General features: G+C 38.8%; 3 protein-coding genes across 5 annotated transcripts; 1 reads left to right on the top strand and 2 right to left on the bottom strand.

The window, feature by feature from the left end:
- Nucleotides 1-6101: 6101 nt before the first annotated feature.
- On the bottom strand, nt 6102-7545 carry LOC106915451 (otoraplin). The gene is made up of 4 exons (XM_014983046.2): nt 7080-7545; nt 6816-6955; nt 6492-6602; nt 6102-6404 (listed from the first exon to the last, which is right to left on the bottom strand). Exons 1-4 carry the CDS (start codon nt 7189-7191, stop codon nt 6381-6383), a joined length of 387 nt encoding a protein of 128 aa, XP_014838532.2. The 5' UTR covers nt 7192-7545; the 3' UTR covers nt 6102-6380.
- Nucleotides 7546-8885: 1340 nt separating this feature from the next.
- gtpbp2a (GTP binding protein 2a) lies at nt 8886-17915 on the top strand. Of its 2 annotated transcripts, none has more exons than XM_014983057.2 (12): nt 8886-9340; nt 10251-10277; nt 10691-10875; nt 11450-11558; nt 11689-11886; nt 12007-12181; nt 13845-14064; nt 14206-14341; nt 14443-14501; nt 14588-14759; nt 14929-15093; nt 15489-17915. In XM_014983057.2, exons 1-12 carry the CDS (start codon nt 9140-9142, stop codon nt 15672-15674), a joined length of 1833 nt encoding a protein of 610 aa, XP_014838543.2. In that variant the 5' UTR covers nt 8886-9139; the 3' UTR covers nt 15675-17915. The 2 variants fall into 2 exon arrangements, with proteins under 2 accessions (XP_014838543.2, XP_014838544.2); XM_014983058.2 differs by having other exon boundaries at nt 9266-9340; nt 10675-10875.
- Nucleotides 17916-19192: 1277 nt separating this feature from the next.
- On the bottom strand, nt 19193-23504 carry polh (polymerase (DNA directed), eta). Of its 2 annotated transcripts, none has more exons than XM_014983056.2 (10): nt 22996-23504; nt 22254-22388; nt 21953-22122; nt 21632-21810; nt 21446-21549; nt 21224-21343; nt 20894-21017; nt 20684-20749; nt 20388-20560; nt 19193-20295 (listed from the first exon to the last, which is right to left on the bottom strand). In XM_014983056.2, the coding sequence occupies exons 1-10, from the start codon at nt 23307-23309 to the stop codon at nt 19410-19412; spliced, it is 2271 nt and encodes a 756-aa protein (XP_014838542.2). In that variant the 5' UTR covers nt 23310-23504; the 3' UTR covers nt 19193-19409. The 2 variants fall into 2 exon arrangements, with proteins under 2 accessions (XP_014838542.2, XP_014838541.2); XM_014983055.2 differs by having other exon boundaries at nt 21953-22182; nt 22996-23502.
- Between the last annotated feature and the right edge of the window lie 1711 nt (nt 23505-25215).

Below are 25215 nucleotides of genomic sequence, written 5' to 3' on the forward strand. Positions count from 1 at the left end.
CGGGCAGGTGGTTTTAAACAACAGGATTGACTCGGGTTATGAAGCTTTTTCCTCTGACACTTTTTGGGCCCATAAAAATATTTAACACGCCATAAAAGTATGGACATGGTAATATATAGCAGGAAAAATAAGTAATAAACATATCAGTGTTTTTTTATTTTTTTATTTTTTTTTCCTGGTAACATGCTTCTTATGGACTTATTGAAGTTCACATTAGTCGCTGGAAACAACCCAAGTAATAGTACACATGCTAAGAAATTGAAACAAATGAGTCCAAAAGTGAACCAGTGTAATAAAGTTGATTAGCACAAGAAATAAGTGTCGCATTTTATAACAAATCTGACTGGAACAATTTTGCCTATTAGAAAAGCTATTGAGAAACACAATGTGGTGAAAACACATTTCCTCGGTTTGTAAGGTACATAACCTGCCAGCTGAGGACTAATAGCGTTTGAATGAAGATCCTTCTGCTGTTCTAACTGCGACAATTTGACATTAAGCAAAAGAAGAAGAATGACTAAAACTAAAACTAATAAATACACCACGCACAGTGATAGCAGAACTATAAAGTTTGAAAGCTAAATATGTATTCAATACCTGTTCACTGGGAGGATTTTGTTATTCTTAGCTCCTTTGTTTTGTGTGAACAGCCCCTTATCTAAAAGCTACTGAAGCCCATTCCTCCCACTTGTTATCCATGTGATGCTTTTTTCCCCCCTTTAATTGAATTACTCGCTTAACAAATGAACCCAGCAAATAATGCGTGTGGGTGAAAAATTATGTTAAAAAAAAACAAACAAATTACACAACAGAAAAGCAGAAGACTATTATTGTATGCCACATTGTGGTTTAGGTTGTTAGGAAAGCACAGAAAATATGCAGAGCATAAATATTTGCTTAAACTACATGAAAATATATTTTACTGTCCTCACACATGCATTAGCAGGCAGCAATGCACTGCAACACAGTTTTATTTCACCACTTAATTGCCTTACTTAGCCTTGTTGCTTTTGTAATGGGTAATTGGTTGTCATGACAAACACTCTGTCTATTCATAGCTCACTAGCCTTAGTGGGGGGGGAAAAAAAAGCCCCAGGATTTACATTTGAAGACACAATTTAGAAGTTTTCCAATGTAAGCTTTCCTAGAAAGTATAAACTGTGCCATATGAACACTCTAAATGAAAGTAAAGGAAGAAATGCTAGGTTATAATGTTCATGAAAAGAAGTATGACTGTCATCAGATGTATGTCAATAGGAGCATCAATGTAAGTTTCAATTACAATATTTGTTCTCCTTTTGTGAAATGTTATTAAGATTGACACAAGGGTTATGTGTTTAGCCTCAGGCTTAGTAAATATGTATAAGCATTAGTAAGCTGTGGTTTGTAAAAAAATAAAAAAGTTAAATAATCACTACATACAATAAAAACAGTGAACAAACTACACATGTTGGAAAAGAGAAAAAGCCACAAAACCTGTGAGTGACTGACAATGACTTTGTTAGAAAGAACACAAACTTTGAGCCGTCACTTTTAAATAACATTTCTTTGCGTACTTTTTCTTCAGTTATTTCAAGTGTATCTGATTTTGTTTGGAATTTACAAAAAAAAAAAACGTACTTAGATTCGAGCATTGAACATATTTATATAATGTTGGAAAATAAACGATTTGGGAAGCAAGCAGCAAGGTTACCCATGCATAGCACATCTTATTACTGTAGCAACCATAGGCTACGTTGATAGACAAACATAAAATCACCATGACTTCTTCAAGTAATTAGGGGAGCTTAATATGTTGTTAGCAGGTCATGCTCAATTCTCATTTGCAAGATGAACCTGGCTGAGTTAGTGGCTACATCAGTGGATAATGCAGTGGGGGTGTTAGAAGATAACATTCAGATATGCAGTGAATAAAACACTGTATATAAATAGGATTGTTTATTTTCTTGGTACCTTAAGATGACATTTTCTGTGACTCAGCACTGTATAAATGAACTGAATCCAATTCAGTTCAAATCCTTCGATAGACTGGCGAAATAGCCTATGTAGTGCCTACATTTTATTTTGACAATTTGGATAAAAAAAGTTAATCTACAAAATATTCAATTGAATAGACTACATAGGGCTTTTTAATACCAAACAACATAGATCTCATTATTATTCACTGGGGACTGAATGATTTTTTTTAAAACCAAATAATCTTCTTGCCAAAAAAAAAAAAAGAGTTTCATTTAAAAAAGTTGAATAGGCATGCTAAAACTTTCTGAATTAATTTTCTTTTGGCTCGTAGCTGAAGGCCGCCTTACACAGGACCTGTTGTTTGACAAATGCCCACCCCAACCTCAGCCTGAATCTTTGTGTAACCATGGTGACTGGCAAAACAAAAGGAGAGAAGAAGTGTTGTTTTTTTTTCTGATTGAGAAGGTGAGAACACGGTTCTAGGAGAGGAACGGGTTTCTTCGAGTGTGACAGAAGCATTAGTGGCAGTTGGGATGAGGGACAAAAAAGATTGTCAATATCCAGTCTGTCTGGATTTTTTCCCACAGCAATTTCGTTTCTGCTACATCATTTATCTAGAAGGATTTAATGCAGGTTGTGTGAACCTATTACAACCTCAAATGTGTGTGCATCCTTTACATTTGTAACAGGTGCAGGATCTAAAACATCTCCTTTACATCACTATGGGAAGTTCAGTCAAATGCTGAATGGGGCAATACTGATCTGTTTGGATGGCTGAGCTCAAAAGAAATAAAAAGGTTGTGTGACTGAGAAAATGGGGGAATTACACTTACTTAAGCAATTATATGAGTCAGAGATAAAATACAGACACAGAGAGAAAACACCAGTGAGAGAAAAATACTGACAAAAAATGAAACTGTTCAAGCTACACCAACACCTTAAATCTTAAAGCACATTTAATCCCCAGCTTTGTCTGGGGAGTAAATGTGTTTACTATTGGTTCTACAAATTATTATGTAATGGACATAAATTCAAATACACGCCACACTTACCAGATTTTTATTTGCAGAAAAAAAAAGAAAACATAGATCATTTTCCTTCCACATCTCAAATACACATTGAATACATTCAAGATCATAGATTCTTTTGCAAGGTAATTGAACATGCTTTTTGCATGGGCCCACGCCTTTAGAGCAAATTTAGATTGACAAATATATTTTGAAGAGTTGACACCATCAATCAGGTTAGAGGGCGTCGCCCAGCATCAAGCTTTAGCAGCAGATTCATGCCGACTGATTGACTGATTAAATCACACGGGCAGAGAGCTGGCATTTCTTGGCATTCATGAGGATAATTTGAGCTGACAAATTCCATTGTTAAAGCACCTAGAAGACAAAACCAGTTTCGCTGAAAGTCAAGAATAGGTGCACAAAATAGGAACTCTTCCATCACATTTCAGAAAAGCAAATAAGCTCTGTCATTGTCCTGAGTAAATATGTGGTTTTTTTCTCTCTCTCTCGGGGAAACAATGCTGCTTGTTTGCTCATTAAAAGAAATGAGCTGCTTCAAAAAAAAAAAAAAAACTTATCCTGATTCATCCTCTGTCTGGGGAGATTCACAGAATGTTTGCACTTTAAATGATCTTTGTTTCATTTCCTTTAATTCAGACAGATTCACAGTTGAATCTGAGATAGGTGATGTTGTTTCAAAATCAACCTAGACAGAGTGTTGTTGTTTTGTTTTGTTTTTTCCAGTTCCCTGGAGTATTTTATTTGTTTGTAAAACAATCCTCTGCTAATTATCATAAACAGAAAGAGATTTTGGGATTATGAAGCAAAGGACTCATGTTTCGTTAGCCTAAAATTTCCCCTCTGAAATGGTGCAGACCGGCAGGTCTCTGCTTCTGGCAGTAGAGTTGTGGGTGTGAGTGTGACACTGGGTGGAAAAGAAGAGTGTGCTGCAGCTGCTCCTTTGAGCTCACGCAGTAAATCCACACACAATGAGTGTGGACATGCGTCAATCTCCTGTGTCACAGTACCCCTGCCCATAATGATGGCAACAGCCAAAAGCTACAGCTGTCTCCTGAAAGATTGACTTAACTTACTGTGATGTGTCTGTTTTTCATGAAAAGCCCCCTCCACTCCCCCCCCCCCCCACACACACACACACACGCACGCACACACACACACACACACACGCTCAACCTCAGTTTGCAATCAGCTGAAAAGATGCTGAGTTTTCTACTTCTTTTGGACGACTCAAAGCAATCACTTTTCTTTGAATACTGTTTAATGATCCTAATTTGTTTCAAAAGTCTTGCATGGTGAGGTAAGCTGTTTTTGTTACCTTGTTTTTTTTTTTAATTTTTTTTAATTTTTTTTTATTGCATATTCCATAGACGTGCATGCCTCAGGTGTGTTTCTGCAGAGTGACATTTTGTGGGAGGACGTTTAATGCAGTTTATTGATTTCAACAGAAAGGGAACAGGAGAAGATCGATACTGCTTGTGACAGCCCTGTTTCCTAAACCTATAAGCTGTCCCTTCCAAGAGTGCCTCAAGCCACGCTGGTAGAAACTAATGAGAATAAGCAGTTGTCACATAAAGTTTTGTGATATGACAGAGAAAGAAGATTGTCTTTTTAGCACCCACTGATGCAGCTAGGGGAGGTTTTATTAAGGTTTTATATTCAGGATCCTATCTAGCTTGGTGCTGTTACACACAAAAACAAGATACCAATAAAACGGGAGATTTAATCGTCATTCGGGAACAACCTGAACAGCAACATTATGTCAGGCTGTGTTTAATCATGATGGTTGTTGTTGAGCTGCATGTGTGGGTAGGCTGGTGCATGTGTGCACTCAAACAAGTTGTTTTACAACAAAATGTTTTAAAGGAAAATAAAATTAGTCACAAAATGAGAAGCAGCTTTCAAAGATTTCTATAGGGATGTTGTTTTTTTTCTATACAGTTTGTGTTACAGTGCCTTCTGAAAGCATTCCTTCCTCTGAACTTTTCTACATTTCATCATTTTAAAAACAAATGCTTCAGTGTAATTTATTCTGGCTATACATTCAAAAACACAAATGGAAGCATAGTTGGGCCACGGAAGACAAATTCTACTAGTTTTTGTTCCTTTTCTTTAAACCAATATCTTATAAAAATGTGATACATAGATGTGTATTTCATCACACTAAGTCAATGCTTTGCTGCACCACCTTACACTGCTAATATAGCAATTGGTCTCTTTTCTTGGGGTACACCTTTGTGAGCTTTGCACACCCATAAATCAAAAGTTTTCACAAAATTTTATTTGCAAAATAGCTCAGTTTAAATCAGACTAAAAGGGAAGTTTCTTTGAACATAATTTCCAAGATGAATCTCAATTGCTTGTAGCCCAAAAAGTTCAGGGTCATTTAACCAGAGCACCTTCTTCCATGGGTTTGTTGTGTCACCAATATTTTACAACATAACAATTTTTGATTTTGGCTTAAAACTGATTTTCTTCTTACCAATTTTAGACTCGACATGTAGAGCGCACAGGCAGCATATGTTATGTTCCCTGATTATACCTCTTGCTTGGATCTCTGCAGCCCCTCAAGACTCATCATGGGACTTTTGGCTGCTTCTCTGATTAATGCTCTTTCCACAGCCTATTCATTTAGGCAGTGTCATGTATTGGTAGATTTGTCATGGTGGTAGTTGTGGTGTCCTCTTTCTCCCTTTCAGGTGATGGATTAAAGAGAAACCCGGAGTGTTTGCTGTGTCGTATGGTGTTTATTTTGCTGCTCAGTCATTAATGACCTCTAACAAACCATTTAATTCTTGTCAGCAAGCTGAAGTAATGTGGGATATGGATGAACAAAGTGATTAATAAATTAGTATTATTACTTTATTTTCTGTTGTCTGAATCTCCCATCTGCCAGTCTTTAGTTTTCTATTTTGCTCCAGTTGTCGCCTGTGTAGTTCTTCTATGTATCACAATAAATGTTTGTAACATATGTCTATACACTTACTATTACATTTAATTTTTGAGTTAACATTTGTGTCTCTCTGATTGTCTGTGCTAATGCTAATTATGGCATTTTGAATTTTATAATGTATCTACAGTGTGACAGAAATAGAAAATTACCCAATTCCCATCTCTAAAAATAAATATGTTCCTTTATTGTTTTTCATTTGAAGTGACATATATATTTTTTATTATTAAAAAAAAACACTTGATCTTTACATTTTTGTGTCAACAGCAACGGTGGAAAGAAGTGCTACAAAGAGAGGAGAATCTGAAGTTGTCTTCCTAAATGCAATACATCAAATTATTTTTGTATGATGTATGAATTTGACAGAGATGAGTGCTCTTTATAAAAAAAAAAAAAAACAGGACATTGAAAGGGGAACTCCAGAGTATTCAGTCTCTTGTCCACTAATCACAATAGAAGTCCATATCCTAAAAATGAAACAAAAGGTTAGGTTAAAGGCACAAGATATTCACAAAAACAAACAGGAAATATTTAAATGAAAGACAGACACTCACAGTGGTCTGCTTCCGAACTGTGTTGTCTGTAAACGTCCTGGTCTCTTTCACCACAGTTGCAGGGAAATATCCCGTTCTACCCATCTGGTCCACATACCGCTGACTGTACACCTGGCAGAAAACACAACATTGCAGTCTAAATGTACAGTAACAAATATTTTACTGTACATTTAAACTGAAACAAAAATAACAAAACAAACACCTTTATTTATTTGTAGCACTTGTTACAAGTGAAAATATATAATAAGTTATAATATCTTTGGCAACAAGAGGATTTAATTGTGTAGCTTGCTAATATGTGGATTTCAATAAACATGCACATACACTTCCATACCAGAAGACTCCAGCGCCATCTGGTGGTATGAGTTTAGAATACACATAAACCATCTGACCCTTTTTTATGTTGATGAATCTGCAGTCAGGAGCTATGAAGTCATCCACAGCTGTGGCCATTGAAAGAACATCTTATGAAGCAAAGACAAAACACAACTTACATAAACTATGTGCCATTTGATTATTGATTCAAGTGCAGTTTCAGCTTTACAATTCTATATAATTAACAGCTCTGTAAGTAATATTCTGACTTACATGAACATTCTGCATCTCCGCACATCTTGCGATCTGCTAGTTTATCCATTCGGACCGCCATCGTGGTCTGGTGAAGCAGTCCAACAAGGAGCAAGCTTACCAAGGGACTCATGGTGGGCAAAAGGGAACAGCTACAGAGAAGTTTTGAGTTGGAATGCAGAGTATGGGAAAAGCTGCAAAAAAAAAGGACTTAAAAATCTGCAAACACTTCTCAGTCAAGAAGGGATGGGTTGAGCTTCAACATCACAGGATTTGTGACCAATCAGAACTGAGTTTCACGAATGCCATAATTCATCTCATTCAAGAGAGTAGGCTGGCCCTCTCAAATTTCATACATTCTTCACTAACAAGAATGTGGCAGAATGTGGAGTGGCAGTTAAAAACAAAGTACTTGTAAACTGAGTATACACAATATATACAGTAAAACAATATAATAAATCAAACCATCAATTTGTAAACAACAGGAAAGACACATGATCATTGACACCAAACATTATATTCAATTTGAACACAAGCAAAAGAGCAAGCAATCAAATATAACTTACTCAACTTAAAAAACAGTAACTATCATATAATCAACATAAAAATTGACGGCAATGGTTTTACTTTTTACAGTTTCATATGGTTATTTGAATATTATTACATTGTTGGCTCTCACACAACGTCTGATTTATATAGCCATGAAAAACTTTTGTTGTTTTACCTATCAATTGTTCCCCGAGAGTGTGAAATAAAACACATTCTAGTGAAATTCCACCTCCTTGTCTTTCACATTATCCATAAAATGTTCTCTGTGAAATCCAAAAGGTGTTTTCAAAATATGACTGGCTTGCATATTATTAGTGACTCATCCTGTAAGGCAGAATGAGTCATTAATAACACAATCTGTCATTTGGTCAAATGCCATCATCGCTGAAATTCTTTCTATTGACACTGACATAGGTTTGCTTTAGTTTTCATGCGTTATTTGATATGGAAGCCACCAGGGGAGACGAGTCAAGACTTCCTACAAGGGTTGGGTCACTGAATAATGTGACCTTGACAATCCCAGCATTGACCTTAACTCACTTGCCATTGTGATTGTTTTTGCTACATCTTATAAACCTGATGCCTCTCATTTTACAGTGGAGATGAGGTGGACATCCAAAGAACACCCACCTCGCTTCCTCCCCTCACCACCCTCAACAACAGTGTCTACTATGGATCAATTTCAGATATATAGGATATAGCGTCTTTGTCCTCACACTAAGACACTGCTTTAGAAAAAAAAAAAAAAGTATTGCTCAATAGTTTTGATACTCAGTTTAATTTGACTAATCTTATAAACATATTAACTAAAATCCTATTCGCACATTTTAAATATATTTAAATATAAATAGTTCTTATTCTTTATTCTTCAAGTGAGAAATATTCGTTTTCATTTACATAATTAAAGCATTTTAAAAATTCATAACATATTACCATGACATCATACCCTTTAAAGCCCAAATTAAGAAATGACGCATAATATACGGCGTTTTCAAATTTACTTTTTGCTATGGTCACTAATGTGGTTTCTCTTTGCCATTTATTGGTAAAAATCATCTGTAACTTTCATAATCTCTTGTAAACAAAGGTATTTTCCGGTGTCGTCTGATGCAAAGCCTCGCAACACGGTATACCTATCTGAGAATGTTTTGTGAATCTTTCCAGTTAGCCGGGCGGAGTTTAACCCATGTAAAGTACTGCGGAAGCAGAAACAAAACGAACCGCTCACTCGCGCTTTACGGTTTATTATATCAAGCGCCCCTAAACGCTTTTCGTATTGTGACGTAGGCAGTTGAAAACTTAAAAGGATACAGCACTTCAGGGCTGGGGTTAGTAGTGTTATTGTTCGATTTGAAGATTTCGGGGGAAGCTGAAACTTTGCTAATATTGTGGAGAATGTAATCGATAATCAGAAGTGTGACCTTATTAAAATCTAGGCTCACACATGCCTGGCCTAGATGCTTTTTTCCATATTACAGCAGCATATTTAGACAGGCTGAGGTAAGCTAGCAAGCTCGGTCCTAAAGAAGCCGATGGATGCGCGGGTTTCGGAGTTATTTGGGTCAGCAAGCGGGCACGGCTCCGGTGGATCTCAGGGATCTACGTCTAACCACAAGCCAGGAAATGGCAACGGGGTTGTCTCAAAAAAGACTGGTGCAAAGAACAAGAAAGCAAGAACTCGATTTCCTCGCAACTTCAAACCGAGCAATAACACACCATATCTACCCCCAGAGGTAAGGCTGATGCTAATCTATGAAGTACATTTAAGTGATTCGAAATAAAGTCATATGAGAAACACAAAAGAAGTCTAGAAAAACAAGGAACAAACAGGAAATATGTGCCTTCTGGCTTCCACTGCACAGAAACGCTAATGTTTTCTGTTATTTCCTGTATGGCTAACTTTTCTATCCGAAACTAGTGACACGTAGTGAACAAAAGAGAACGTCTGAGCGGTCTATGTTGGGTCAAAGTGACCAAATTTTCACTCATTGTTTATTATATAATAGAGTTGTATTGTGCAATTAATGGTTTTTATCTTTTTTTTAAAATTATTTTTATTATTATTTATTCTAGCAGTGGGGCTAGCTAGCCTAAAAGAGGAACAGCTGTGTTTGTAAATAAGGGGGGCGGAAGTGCAAAGCTTGGCCGACATTCACTCGTTGGGACAAATACATCAACTCATACAGCTCCCAGTGACTTTATTGAAACAAATAAAAAACAACAAATACCTATGTGTAATAACACGGAGTTAATAGACTTCTAGATATTCCTAAAAGTTAAATTAGCAAACAGGTTACACTTTAAATTAATCTGTTTTTCTGTATTTGCGCCCATCTCCCTTCCTTTTTTTAACACCTATAACGAGAAGTATTTCAGTAATAATAAATGTTTGTCCCATAAAGTAATTGCACTTGACTTTAATTACCATTGGTTTTAAACATTGCTCCTAATGGTATAGAAGAGATGTGTATAATAAGGGCAGCTGTGGCTTAGCAGTCATTGCCAGCCTATTCACAGCCCGGTGTTTACTGCTCATTCAGTCAGGTTGGTTTTCTCTTTATCTTTGAACAAATGTTGCAATTCTCTGTTTGACAGCATTTGTTTCTCTTCTGTCTCTCTTTATTTTACTATCCTGTCTCTCAGGCTGAAGAGGGAAACATAGAATACAAGGTAAGCAAGAAACTTGTTTTATGTTTTGGTTTTAGAGAAACCGGAGCAGGTCACCAAATGCTTCAAAAATGACTGATGTACGACAGCCATGTAATTGGCAACACTTGCTTTTTTGTTGTTTCCCAATCACGTAGCTAGAAGTCTCACAGAGAAATATTTTAGAAGAATCACAGGTGCAGCCTCTCTGTGGAAACACAACAGCCAAGTGGATTAGCAGGATTATTTTTAGTAACTCAACATTTGCTCTAGTCCTACACTACACCTAAGTTTTATCTATCAGTTTGTACATTTACTAATACTAATACTACTAATGTTCAACAACTCGTTCGATTTTATTATTATTATTATTTTTTTTACTTTTACAGCTTGGCTTTAAGGCCAGCAATAATTTCTAAAGCTTTTGTCATTTTTAGCTAAAGCTGGTGAACCCCACACAAAACCGCTTTGAGCACCTGGCAACACAAATGAAATGGCGACTGCAGGAGGGTCGGGGCGAAGCCGTCTATCAAATAGGTGTCGAGGACAATGGCATGCTGGTGGGACTGTCGGAGGAGGACATGAGGGCGTCGCTGAAAACACTCCATAGGCTGGCCGAGAAGTGAGTCCTGGATGCCGGTTTTATTCTATGCTTTTATTATGCTTGCATAACCAGACGGGCAATAATTTGTTGTTGTGCGACCTTTGGCCCTCAACTTTTTTTACTAGGGCATCGTGTGAATGTCACATATTGTATGTCAGTCCAAAAAGCATTAATTTTCAGTAAGATCTTGTGTTTGTGGTTGGAAGTGGACGAGATGTAAGAAGGATCTCTCCATACTACCTTATTCACTCTTTCACAGTCTGATGTTTCCTTGCATTTACACCTTGAAATACGTCCATGTAATGTGTTATGATAATAATCTGAACATTTAGTACATTAGTATAGCCTGCTTACTTTATCCTTGGGCACATAGACTTACGGAGGCTACAGCTGATCCACTGAAGCATATCCAGATCGTAACTTTATCCCCGCTGGACTGCACAGTCGGTACTTGGAATGATGAGCGCGTCACTCAATCCTCTGCTGCCCTTAACACAAACAACATTTTGCTGTCCAGACTAAAATATATGTAATACAAATTGATAGAAATTTCAGTTCTATAATTTTTTTTTTCTACAACTGTTTTTAATAGGGTGGGAGCTGACATTGCAGTTCTCAGAGAACGAGAGGTCGAATACGACTCTGATGTTCCTCGGAAGATCGCTGAAGTTCTCATACGAAAGGTCCCCGATGATCAGCAGGTTAGTTCAGCTTCTAGAAACGCATGCTGTTTTTTTTTTTTTTTTAATCAACTTTTCGTTTATTTATTTACTTTATTATTATCTGACCGTTTCTTTTTAACTCGTATCCCTTGCTCTTCCTCCTCTGCAGTTCTTAGACCTACGAGTGGCAGTCCTGGGTAACGTGGACTCTGGTAAGTCCACTCTGTTGGGCGTTTTAACACAAGGTGAGCTGGACAACGGACGGGGAAGAGCGAGACTCAACCTCTTCAGGCACCTGCATGAAATCCAGACTGGGCGCACGTCAAGCATCAGCTTTGAGATCCTCGGCTTCAACAGCAAAGGAGAGGTGAGAAACGACCAGCATCAAGAGTATTATTAATGTCTACCTTAGCTCGTTAATCAGACTAAAATGCAATAGGCAGCATGATCATGAAATAGAATCATATCTCGTTTCGCTTTTTCCTAGGTGGTAAATTACAGCGAGTCTCGCACTGCAGAGGAGATCTGCGAGAGTGCCTCTAAAATGATCACCTTCATAGATCTGGCCGGTCACCACAAGTACCTGAAAACCACCATTTTTGGCCTCACCAGCTACTGTCCAGACTTTGCCATGCTTGTCGTTAGCGCAAACACTGGCATCGGTGCGTTCATGCTCATTAAGCTTTACAGTCATTTGATTCTTATACATTTAAAAATGTACGCTGAACTTTCATGACTTGTTCAGGTAACTCAAGTAAAGAGTAGCTCTGCTACGTGGTTAACGCAAGTTTCCGTGTCGCAGTTAAAAATAACTCGACTCACACATACAGAGTTGTTATTGTATGACACTGCAGATATGTAGTATCTGAGCTTACATAACATATCCACCTTCCAACACCCATCTCTGCTTCTAGCCGCCACATCTTTGCTGGTCCCAAAATATCTCCAGGAGCATCGATTTTAAAAACGCTATTTGACACACAGAACATAGTTATGCGTCTGGTCTTACTCCAAATCGGGTTCCTGCAAACAAATCGACAAAAGGAAAAAATTAATAAATAAAATACAGATTCAGCTTTAGCAGCCATAAAATAATCCTAAACTTTACCACAGCATCAATATCTGTAAATTATCTATCAGTATATTGTTAAACTATAAGCAATTAGACTTGTAGCAAGAAGCACATATCCAGGAAAGAAGCGCAGTGAAACCTGAGCTGGTATGCTAATTACACAGACAGGGAAGTTGGCACAGTGTCTCCATGTTTAGTTGAAGGCGTGCATTTAGCTAGAAATGCAGACACAGGTGAGAAACCTGTAAGTAGGTTTTACTGACACTCTGTCTAGTTACAGAAGCAGAATTGTAAGGTAAAAATCACACAAAGTTGTTGGTAAACCTGTTGAGTGTTCCTATTGCAAATAGCAGAGATCATATTTAAGAGCTGAGCATCTGAGTGAAACGAGTGAAATTTTCTTATTTGCTCTGGATGTAAATGTAATACCTATGTCCAATCAACCGTCCAATGTTGTTGGTTATATTTATGTGCATCCCTTATCATTTAACCATATTTGCACGCAGTGCTCTTTTCTAAATTGTTGCACTGTATCTGTCGCTGTGTTTACGTCTGCTCTAAAACGAGAAACTCCAGCTAAAATGAGGTCAAGAAGGAACACCATCTTAACTACGCCGTAGACGGGACAGAACATGAGCTCCAGCTTTAATTATGAAACAGAGTAATGGATCCTTGTAAAGCATTGGGATCACATTGGGTCGTGGGTGGCAAGCCTGAAAGTCAAAGGCCAGTAATCATCATTACTTTCAGGAATGATTTACTTATCGTGTTTATAAGTATGAGCTGCAGTCAGAATTGAATTAAGGAATAAAGAACTGTCGTTGTTTGCCCAGCATGTACTACAAATTATTCACTGCTGCAGAACTGACAAGAGATCTGGGTATTTTAAGTGGCTGCTGGCTTGTAACAGCACTTTGGAACAACTCTGAAGCAATACCAGACCCATGAAATACCCTGCTGCGTATATGACTTTGGTACAGGTTTCAACTTTGTTTATAAATAAACACAACTCGGCATCATTGACAAACCACTGCCGTCTCGGCTAGAAGTTACTCTACATATAGGGATTGTAACTTTTTATTCTGGATAATTAGATAGTTTGGACAGGAAAGGAAATTCTTCCAAGCCTTACAGATGCCCTCAATCGATTTCTGCTTGTTTGCTAAACAGAAGAGCACCTTAACTAGCTGAAAGTAGTGAAAGACAAACTACTACTTAACTACCGTGTCCCACTTCGCCTCGCTATGTTTCAGCCGGTACGACAAGAGAACATCTGGGTCTCGCCATGGCCTTGAAGGTCCCCATCTTCATTGTTATCAGCAAAGTGGACCTCTGCACCCGAGCCACCGTGGAGCGCACGGTGCGGCAGCTAGAGCGGGTCCTGAAACAGCCGGGCTGCAACAAAGTGCCCATGGTTGTCGGCAGCACTGACGACGCAGTCACAGCAGCACAGCAGTTCGCACAGTCGCCCAGGTGGGACTCCAGATGCACAAACCCCATTTGTTTTGTTCTCTTTTGCTGTCACATCTGTGTTTCATCTGTAGTTCATGCTACCAGCTACAACGGATGTTGGAAAATAGGAATCAACTTTGATGTTTGTCTTGTCCTTGGCAGCATCACACCCATCTTCACCTTATCCAGTGTGACTGGTGAAAGCTTAGACATGCTCAAGGTCTTCTTCAACATCATCCCTCCCCTCAGCAACAGCAAAGAGCAGGAGGAGCTTATGCAACAGCTCACAGAGTTTCAAGTAAGTCCAACGTCGTTGCAAATGTGTAACCAGCTGGCTGCGATACACACATTCCCCGTGGTGCATTCATGTGTGATTTATGACTGTGGGCTTCTCTTCAGGTGGATGAGATCTACACAGTTCCAGAAGTGGGGACAGTGGTAGGAGGCACTCTGTACAGGTCAGTCTGGGAAGATGCTCGTCTTAAATAAGCAAAACGTCCTAAGGACAATACCTGAACCGTATTTTTCGTTTCTGGTCGTTCAGTGGAATATGTCGCGAGGGGGATCATCTTGTAGTAGGGCCCACAGAGTTGGGCCAGTTCCACAAGCTGACCGTTGGCAGCATCCAAAGAAACCGCTCGGCGTGCAGGGTACTCAGGGCGGGCCAGGCTGCAACGCTTGCTCTGGGAAACTTCGACCGCTCACTATTACGCAAGGTGGGACCCTACATGTGTGCGATTTGTTTGAAAGGCATCTTTCACGTTTGATTTTTCCGCACTGCTTACTGTAATAATACATAATTTAGTTAGTTTACAAAGATTTGTGTCAGTCGCTGCAATAAACGCAGTGCTGTATTTGAAGAAGATTCTGATTTGCCACTGACAGGGTATGGTGATGGTGAGCCCAGAGATGGATCCTACTATCTGCTGGATGTTTGAGGCTGAGATTGTCCTGCTTTTCCATGCCAAGACCTTCCACAAAGGCTTCCAGGTTACTGTGCACATTGGAAATGTGAGACAGACCGCCACAGTGGAAGCTGTTTATGGCAAGGTTAGTTAATCCACTAAGCTATTTTGAGAAGTGTTTAAAAAGCAATCAAAAAGAGGTGATTATGGTAAAAGTAAAAAAAAAAAAAAAGAATATATTACATAGTAATCCAGGAGGGATGAAGGTGTGTAGCCGAGTTGTGCATCAAATGTAAATAAATTCATAATATGTAAATAATACATGTTTGTACTGATAAAATATTATTATAAATTGTAAAAAAAAAAAAAAAAAAAAAAGAGGGGGGAGGTAGTGAAAATTGTTTCTTTTACTTCTTTTTTGACTCTTATTTATGCATAGGAGGAACAAAAAAAATCAATTTATACTGGAATGACCAATTGCCTCTGTTAATAATGCTCTTTGCTTTCATTATTTCTTCCTGCCATATTGCTGTGCTGCAGGAGGAGCTGAGGACAGGCGAAAAAGCAGTGGTTCTCTTCAAGTTCATCAAACACCCTGAATATTTGAAGGTGGGGGCTAAGCTGCTCTTCAGGGAGGGCGTGACCAAAGGTATTGGTCATGTCACCAACTTGCAACCCATTTCCTATCACCACCAACATTTTCCAGGGCAGGATGAGAAAGCCTGAAGTTTGTTGTTTTTAAGACCATCTCAGCTTTGAAAACTCCGTCCCAGCCCAAAAAACAACCAAGGTGCTTTACAGACTACATCACACCTCTCAAAGGCCTTTTGGACCTCTGCTAGCAAAGTAAACATCTGCTGCCGGATCTTATTGTTTTTGTCAACTTTTTTTTTTTGTTTGTTTTGTTTTTCTCCAAAGCCTCCCTTACCATCATGCTTGTTTTATCTTCTTTAGACTTTGACAGTACTGATATTTTAATTCCCGTACCGGTTTTCAGGTTTAAATTAGTTGCAATTCTTGGCACTGAAACATCACATCCCACTGAAACATGTCAAATTTTAAGTGGAAAAAAATAGATTAATTGAAACATTTTACATCGGTGTTGAAGAGCTGCTAATAAACTTGGACTCCTAAATGCACTCCTCACACACACACACACACACTGATCTGCACTGAGCACTGCCAGCGATGGTTTCTGTGTGGAAGAAATATATATTATTTGTTTTGCAAAGAATGAGATCTTTTGACATGGTGTAAATGGCATCACCGTTGTGAAATAAGTGATTATCAGTGAACAACAGAATCTGATCTGCTACTAGCACAGTGCCTGATCAAGCCAAGAGCTTAGTATTTAAGTATATGTAAGGTGTTTTATTCACTCAAACTGCCATGAGGATTCTGCTTTTTCGTAAATTGTAAATTGTATTTATAGTGCAACTATAGCTTCACACTGCCGACTCTAACATACGATCTATAATCTGTGCAACGGGAGATGGCGTAATTTTAAATTAGTCATTCTAAATCGAGAGAAAAATGTTAAAAAGTCAAAGGAAAGATTTCAAAGAGTTTAAAACTCAAACGTGTCACCGTTGAAATTAGCATTTTTTAAATTATTGCTTTTGCTTTGCCATTTTTATATCAGGCTTTACAAAAAAAAAAAAAAAACAGTAAACCCAGCAAACTTTGCATTTGCATAATACAAAATTTTGCATACTTCAAAAGTCATGTGCTATGCTGGACAAACAGTCAGATGGATCTGAATCACCAGCAATGGCATGTTGACCTGACTGTGGTGGGGGGGGAAAAAAGCATTTAGGGTTGGAGGAAAGTCGACAGCTTTTCGAAAGCATGAGAGGCACACTTTCTGTAGACACTCGGTCTAAACATCTACAAACAACCAATTTCTTTCTCTCGCTACTGTCTACTCAAACCATATCCTGCTGGTGGACTTTTATTTAAGGATAAAAGCCGCATTTGTGAGTGTCGGGCACAGCTTATTGGAGTGAAGCAGAATGCTGTTAGTGCTGCTGAAGAGGGCATTTGAAGAATGTAAATGGGAATTTATGTATAAACCTTGTTGAGGTTGCGTGTCAGTCTGTCAAGATTGCAAAGGTTTTCCCGTCACACCTGTTATAATCTGTTTTTATTCACAAGTAATGCCTCAGTAGTATGGTGAGATTGTTAGAATCCTCCCAGCTACCACAAGTGCTTTAGTTACTCAGGGCAGCATAGACGTTAGTTGACGGCATTCCCTTTTCACAGAGCCACTCTGATGTTTCTGTTGCTGTTTTGAGGAGTTGGTGATTTTAGGAAAGCCAGAGAATGAGATGTATATTTTTTTTTCTCCCCCCCAAAGATTTGTGTTTTGTGTATTAGTGTGTGAAAATGGCTTCTGATGCAACTTTCTTTCAAAGCAATGATATTCGAGGTACTTGATGTCATCTCTTAAGTTACTGATGTCACAAACTTGGAAGGGATTCAAACACAGTGCCTAGTGGAGCTACTGCCAGAGTAGCCTCCCATCACATCCCAAAGTTTTACAGCCGAGGGACAAACGCGCTTTGGTTGGTGCTACAGCTAGCAACAGGTTCTGACATTTCTACTTTTGCGGTTTTTGTTCCGTAGCACCCGCGTTGTTGACGTACAATTTACCTGCAAAGTCGAGAAAATGTAATAATGAAGTTCAACCAAATAATTTTTAATAAAGAGTTCAGGTTACAGTTTGTTTTAATGCATTACAGTTGGATATTTTAGATTTCTAAGTAGTTTGAGATTTTACCGTTTTTTAATAGTTTCTAACACGGCACATTTTTTTTTCCCTCTCTTTTAAAATCAAATACAAGATCTGTTTTTCTTTTAATGGAGTTAAAAATATTTTGATAATTAATTATATGGGTGAAATGCAATTTTTATGTACAGATCCAATTTGTTCTGTGTTCATAAATAAAACCTATATTACCTCTAGAATGTGTGTTTTTCTTTAATTAGAACTAAAATGTCCTCCTTTTCAGTTGTCATTATACACCATAAGTTTTGTTTATGTCTATTATAAATCCATGAGCAGGTAACTTTATGATGCATTTCCTCAGGAGCTGTACTTTATTTGGAGTGACTTGCAAAAATCTCACCACTTGATCATCTTCCCTTTTTTTTTTTTTTTACACTACAAACAAATTTTAATGTGTTTTAATGGAATTAATTGAGTTGCGCATATTTACAAAGTAAAAGCGAAAGGATATGTTGTTTTCAGAATAAATGTAAAGCAAATCCATTCCCACGGTGAAACATGTCGGTGGTAGTGTGTTGTGGGAACGCTTTTCTTCAGCAGGGATGGGGAAACTGACGGATGGGCATGAAAAGTATTCATGATTCAAAGAAGCTTGAATACAAATATGCATGTCAATTTTCTTTTCGTGTCACAATTGTACACCACTCAGTTGGTCTATCACATAAAATTCTCAAAAATTACAATACTGTGATTATAATCTAACAAAATGTAGGATTTTTTTAAGGCGCATAAATGTTTGGGGACCAACCAGAGAAAAATATTACAACTAAAGAACATGTTAGAAGGATGACTCGGGTTTTTGTTGTGCATTTCCTCTTTTTCTAGAAGCTTAACAGTTTTATAATTCTACATTGTAGGGAGAGTCATCATGTTTGTCATTCAGATCTATATGAATTATAGAAATGCCTTTTTGTTATCTTTCCAGGAGGTCTGTTCATATTGAATCCTCCAGGTCTCAGAGTGGGCCTCCTCACGGTGTTTACTCACCCTGCAGTGCATGTTTAGCTTATAATCATTGCTTTCTGGGCTGCTAAATGTTTAGGAAATATCTCCTATTAAGAAGATTTCAGTTGGCATTCCATAAAACACAATCCAGTTTACATTCAGCTTACATTTTTTACAATTATACTTAGCTTTAAAAGGACTACGACCTCTAATAAAAATATTACAGATGAGAGGTTTAAGTGCTGCTCTAGTGAATGTTGTGGCTAAATGCAGGCCATAACAGCAGGTTGCATTTGCAGCTCTTATCACCAATAACTAGCCCTCTGTACAGGCCTGATTAGTTTGGCTTGCACTCTGGCTTATTTACTGTCTGAATACCTTACCAGTAGTTTCATTTGCGTTTCAGTTTTAATTGCTTTACAAATTTAAGAAATGTTTAAGTTAAACAGGTTCCTGCTTTATTTATTTATTTTTTTTTGTGACAGTATTGCAACACAATGCGATGTACTACTTTGATGTATTAGAAACACCTTTAATTGTTACAAGTTTAGAAAATAAGCTTATTAAAGTACTGTAATAAAACAAAAACCTGGTTCAGAATAAATAATTTCTTTACGCAGTGATTGCTTTGAATGAAAAATTTTAAAAAAAATGTTTTGCTAGGTTGCTTTTTGATAGGAATAAAAACCAGATTACTGTTTTTACTGTAGTCGGATACATTTATGTCATCAGTTCTTTTTGAAAAATGAATCCAAGGTACCAATACTTCCTCCTTGGGATCTCTGTCTTTTTGGAGCAGGGCCTGACGGGCCTCTTGTTTTTGTTTTGCCCCGGGTTGATTGCGTTGTGCCTCCTGCTCTAAGAGGAACCAGAGACACACTGGAAGAAGAAGAGGTGGTGGAACTGGAAGTGTTGGCTGCTGAATTAATAGATGAAGACAGGGAAGTCTGGAGGTCCAGTGCAAAGTGAAAGTCGTTGTGTTCAGGCATTTCCCAGACCAGCACTTCTTTACCGCAGCGCTCGCAGGTTATCAGGTCTTCCACAAGCACGCTTGGAGGTTGGCGGTCTTCTGGTTCTGTCTCCGGTTTCGTCCTTACATCTTTAAATCGTGGCTGATCGGGTTCGTGCTCGGCAACGGCGTCAGAATCTTCACAGTGATCTCCATCTATGATTTCAGGTTCAGATTCAGACGTGGGGATCGGTAGGGCTGAAGGCCCAAAGCTTCCTTCAAGGCTTTTCTTTTGAAAGAAAGAGGAGATGCCAGAGCGGGGGCTTTCTGAGATGATTTTGGTGCTAGAACGCCTATCAGTGGAAAAGTTTTCATCTAAGATGACAGATGAAGAGACTTCTCTTGAGTTTCCACACTCATCTTCCTCCTTCTTGGCTTGTTTTTGTTTCCCAGACGCTTTTTGAAAGAAGGACTGTATAGTTCCAGGTTGGCTGCCTGGAGACACATTTTTTAGGTCTGACTGTGTATTAGAGGGGGTCTGAGTCGCAGAGAAGGAACTCTGAGTCGAAGTGGGATCACTGGACAGAAAGCCAGCGATCCCCCCTGTGGTCGGCGCGTCGCTGAATTTGCTGGCTGAGAGGTGCAGCAGGGTCAGAGGCGGAGTCCTGGAGACATGGAAGACAGAAGGTCTAAATCACAGAGCATTTACTCAAAGTGGCACTATAAATACCTCACAGCACCGCTACTCTTTAATTACCATGCGGCTTGTTGGTTTCCTGCTGTGTTGAGACTCTTGATAATGGCAAAGCTGTCACTGGATATTTTAGTCGCCTCGTAGCGCACCAGCGCGCAGCATCGAGAGAAACTGCTCTGCCTCTTGTCACCAAGCTGACGCACTCCGACCGTCAACAACTTTGCCACTCGACCGTTCTGTATGTCGGTGAGAAAACACTGATGTGAAATGAGCAGGCGGCTATGGAGTAGAAATGGGTAAAACATCACAATTTCAATGCAAAACAAAACATAAACGATAGCAGGGGATTTTTTTCTCACCGCTTCTCTGTCTTTGGTCAACCTCTCCTCCAGCTCAAGGGCCAGTTGATGAAGCCAGTACTGCACCTGCACAGAGGTTTGGATTTAGCATGAACATACATTGAGAAAGCATAAACAAACAAAGACCTGCAGAGAAAAACATTTCAGATAATAAATAGAAATTGGATGTAGAAATAGCTCAAGTATGCTTCTGCAACTGGTGGTCTGTACCTGCTGTTTTGTGGCCAGTGATGTTTTCCCAGGGAAGTTCTTACTGCAGCCGATGGATTTGGGAAGCTGCCTGGGTTTCACAGCTTCAAACTCAATCCCCCGACACAAGTCATACAGCCACTGGCTGCAGAGCAGAAATATTATTACATTATAACAGCATGACGCAGCAAAGGAAATCAAGCTACGTCAAAGAATTACATGTGCACTTATAGTGCAAAATTAAGATTAACTGAATTCCTGTATTATTGTACATAAAAAGGATTGTAAACTAGGGACAATATTTAAAAAAAATATTGATTCTGTAAGCTGTTTTTTGTGAACAGTCCTCACCCTGTCTTTTCTCCAAAGTGCTGCCCCAGCTGTGCCAGAGAGAACCGCGTGAGATCTCCCATGTTCTCAACCCCCAGAGTTTCTGTTATCGACGCACCCATCTTGCCCCCGAGGTTACGACTGCGTGGAACAATAAGAGCGAACGGTTCTACTAGTCATCTGTTGCACTTCTGCATCGGAAGGTCAGTGAAATTTTTGCGGGACAGTGACAATTAAACTCACATCTTGCCGACTGGCAGAGTGCTAAACAGCTCAGTCACAGAGTCCAGAGGGAGGACAGTTTGTCTGTTTGGTTTGTTCAGACCGCAGGCCAGCTTAGCCAGCACCTTCAACAGTAGAGAGTTACATATGAGGTCAGCAACAACAGTCGCCGGTCTCACATCAGAATTATGTGAAGTTTTATCCCACCTTGTTGTGAGATATCCCTGCTGAGCAGCGGAAGCCTGTGTGCTTCTCTACGGCTGCTCTCATTTCTTCAACAATGAGCGCACCGACAGTTAGCTGCAGCTCTGCAGAGTTCTGCTCTCCCTCGGTTGGGACAGATAAGGACGCCAACCACTGCTGGACTCCTCTGGATCTTCTCTGTTCTAAGAATAAAATAATAATAATAATTAAAAAAAAGTTAACAGACATAACATTTGTTGGGGTTTTAGGAATTTAAGACTTGCCGCTTTCAGTATTAGCCTCCTAATGCTGACTTGTTACAGTATAAAGACTGAATAAGTCTACCTTTATCCAAAGCTGAATCGTCAACTTGGCTGGACTCGTCATCCGCAAATGGATAGCCTTGAATGTGAGTAGTCCTGAGAAGCCGTTGGTCGATCTGTTGATCGGCTATGTTTTTGCACTGCTGCTGGACGGCTGCCGTCAGGTCCATGTAGGCCTCATCGATGCTGGCCCTCTCAATCACAGCAAAACGAGACATCACCTCAATCACTTCCACACTCGCCTCTCTGTAACTACAAACAGAGGTCAAGCAGCACAAGCACCACAATGTGGATGTTTTGCCGAGTAAACTGACAGCACTTACTGAGTTAGATCTGCCTTCCCATGAGACTCTCGCACTCTGGCCACCTGGAGATCTGGGCACAGCTTTTTTGCATCGTCCACCCACATGTTCCTGGTGACACCGTGGGCCCTCGCCTCATAACTCACCGCTATGATACTAACAGATAATGACACGTCAATCAGAACCACGTTTAGCGCATGATCCCCTTCAATAGTAGAGAGTTAAATATGAGAGATTTAAAATTAAGTGATTTATTTGTAGGAAAGTTTCCAACACAGAGACATCGGTTTCAATGGTCAGTGCAACTCAGTAAGACATGTTGAAACTAATGTCACAGAAGTTCATCCACATCATTGTCTTTTGATGGATCAAAGGTCTAAACTATAAATGACTGGATGACCAGATTAAATGAAGGGAGTTCTTCCTAATCTAATCTAAACACAACCATTTATGCCATAGTGGGTAAGAAGGACTCTACAGTCTCCACACTGGAGTCCATTATTGATACATAATGAAGCTGAGGTGGCTGTTGTAGTACATAAAATGTACAGTATGTGACGCTACATTTATATTTAGTGTAGTTTATCTAATGCAATGTAGAGTAATTTACTCTGATGCGGTAACCTGTTGGGTATTTACTCCTCTGTTCTCTCAGTAAATAATGACAGCCCCAGTTAGCTAACACATGTTATGATGACTTCCGTTTTGGATAAGCAATAATTGCGTTGATCACCTCGACTGTTTCTCTGTGTCAGAAACTCACCCGCCTCCTTTCCACGTCTTGTACTGAGCCACCACGCAAGGGGTGTTTTTCAGAGCTGGATTCAGCCGTTGCTCCACCTGGACGTAAAAACAGTCCATGTCGACTAACGCCACCACTCTCTCTTTCCCGTACTCCATGCAGAACCGGGAGAGTTCGCCACCGGAAAAACAAAGACAGGAGTCTGCTGACTGAGGAGGGCAGATCACGGATCTACGAGGAACTTCATGTGAACTGAAACTCAACAAGGCGCCCAAATAAAAGGTGTTTTCGCTTTGTATTTCGCGCAGAAAATTGCAGCTACATGATAACGTCATCAAGAGGCGACAGAGACGTCATGTCGACCATAGTTATGGTTGCTTATGTTATGTCTATGATGTCGACCAACTGGACTACAAATACGGTAAATAAAGAAAAACGGAATTGAATAAATAAATAAACTATTAGTTCTCTCAGTGTACTATATGGCTTCCTCCCACTGTCATAAAAAAACAATAAAAAAAGAACAACAACAACATGACAGATAAATTATTTCCTCCAAATTGCCCTTAGTTAAGGGTGTGGGTGCAAGGTTGCTTGTCTGTTGGCCTCTAAGACAAGGAACAAGTATGCAGAGGATGGATTATCTCGAATCGTCTATTCCCGAAATAAAGTTGTTTTTTCTTCCAAACAATGTAGGGACATTTTAATTGCCAGAACTACTCTTTGCTTTACCAGTTTCAAATGCAAGAATTTTGCCACATGGAACTCGTGACTTAACTTCACTCTGTAGAACAACTTTTATAGTTCATAATATTACATGTTAGCAGGATGTCTACACTAGTTTTTGTTTAGTTGGTCTACACTGCCACCTGCTGACTACAATATGCAATTTTATTAACGCCTGACGTGGAAGCTGCAGGTTTAATCTTTGGGTAAAACAAAATAAGGTAATTCTAAAATAAACGTCTAGCTGTGAGAAGTAATCTGTTTAGCATTTAATGGGGGCATGTTAAGCATGTTTGCATGGCATAAACTTTTACATTTTTAGAACTTATTAGGATTTTATTAAACAAAGCTCAATTTGAACCAACCATGTCTGCACACTTCACATGAGTTTTAAAATACGATGTTATGTCTCTGTCAGGAAAAGCTTTCTTTAAATCTCTTCTGACACCACAAATAAAATCCCCACTTTGTTGTAATGTTCTGTTACAAAATAAGCTTTTTGTGCTCAAAAACAGAGGGAAAAAATGTGAAAAAACAAATCCAAGTTAAAGATTATTAACGATTGACAAGCTGAACAAGAGTATAAACTAAGGATAGATTAAATAACCATATAAAAGATGTGGTAATTAACATGCAAATGAATTGTTGATAAAAAAAAAAACCCATAAAAATAAGGAAGTAGGAAGTCAGTGTTACTGAGCTAATTGATGTTGCTGCTGTTTTCACATCGATATGGCTGTTTCTCTGAGTTTTCTTCTTATTCTAACTCTGATAACAGGTCAGTGCCTCCACATTACACTTTGCTTATTGTATGCAGACATTTTATCATCTTTGTGATCCAAAGCTCTGAATTTATTCAGTTTTCATTCAGAATAAATTTGTACACTACTACTTTTTATATTTTAAAGATGTCTATAAATTGACATATCAGTTAACTATTTTCACAGATCACTGTGTCTCCTGTAGATCTTTTAATAGTCTTTTTATCTGCAGAGTTTCAAAGGATAAACACAATCAGTAAAGGAGCATTGTGGATTGCAGCTTTAGTCTCAATCCACTATCATTTGCCTTAAGAAACTAGGTGCCTTTCCATATGTTTCAAAAATATGACCAATATGAAATGCGACACATGCTATTTCACAGTATCTTTTTCTCCCCAGGAAGTGAAAGTGTGAAGACAATCAGTAAGGTCTCAGTGAAGGCAGGAACTTCAGTCTCTATCCCCTGTTCTTATGACGGAAAATACAAAAATCATGTGAAATATATATGTAAAGGATATAGTTGGAATACCTGCACATATGAAATTAGAACAGACTCACGACGGGAAACAGGAAAGTATTCAATCTCTGAGGACAAAAGTCAAAGAATTTTCACTGTTACCATAAAACAGTTAACAGCTGACGACACTTATTACTGGTGTGCTGTGGAGAACAATAATGGAGGTGATATCGGGGAGCGCTTTCAGCTGTCAGTCACCACAGGTAGGCTGTGTTTCTGAACGCAGATTTCAAACAT

This window comes from Poecilia mexicana, unplaced genomic scaffold (genome assembly GCF_051168715.1).
Source record: "Poecilia mexicana isolate PSO_F unplaced genomic scaffold, ASM5116871v1 scaffold_15, whole genome shotgun sequence".
NCBI classification, from domain to species: Eukaryota; Metazoa; Chordata; class Actinopteri; order Cyprinodontiformes; family Poeciliidae; genus Poecilia; species Poecilia mexicana.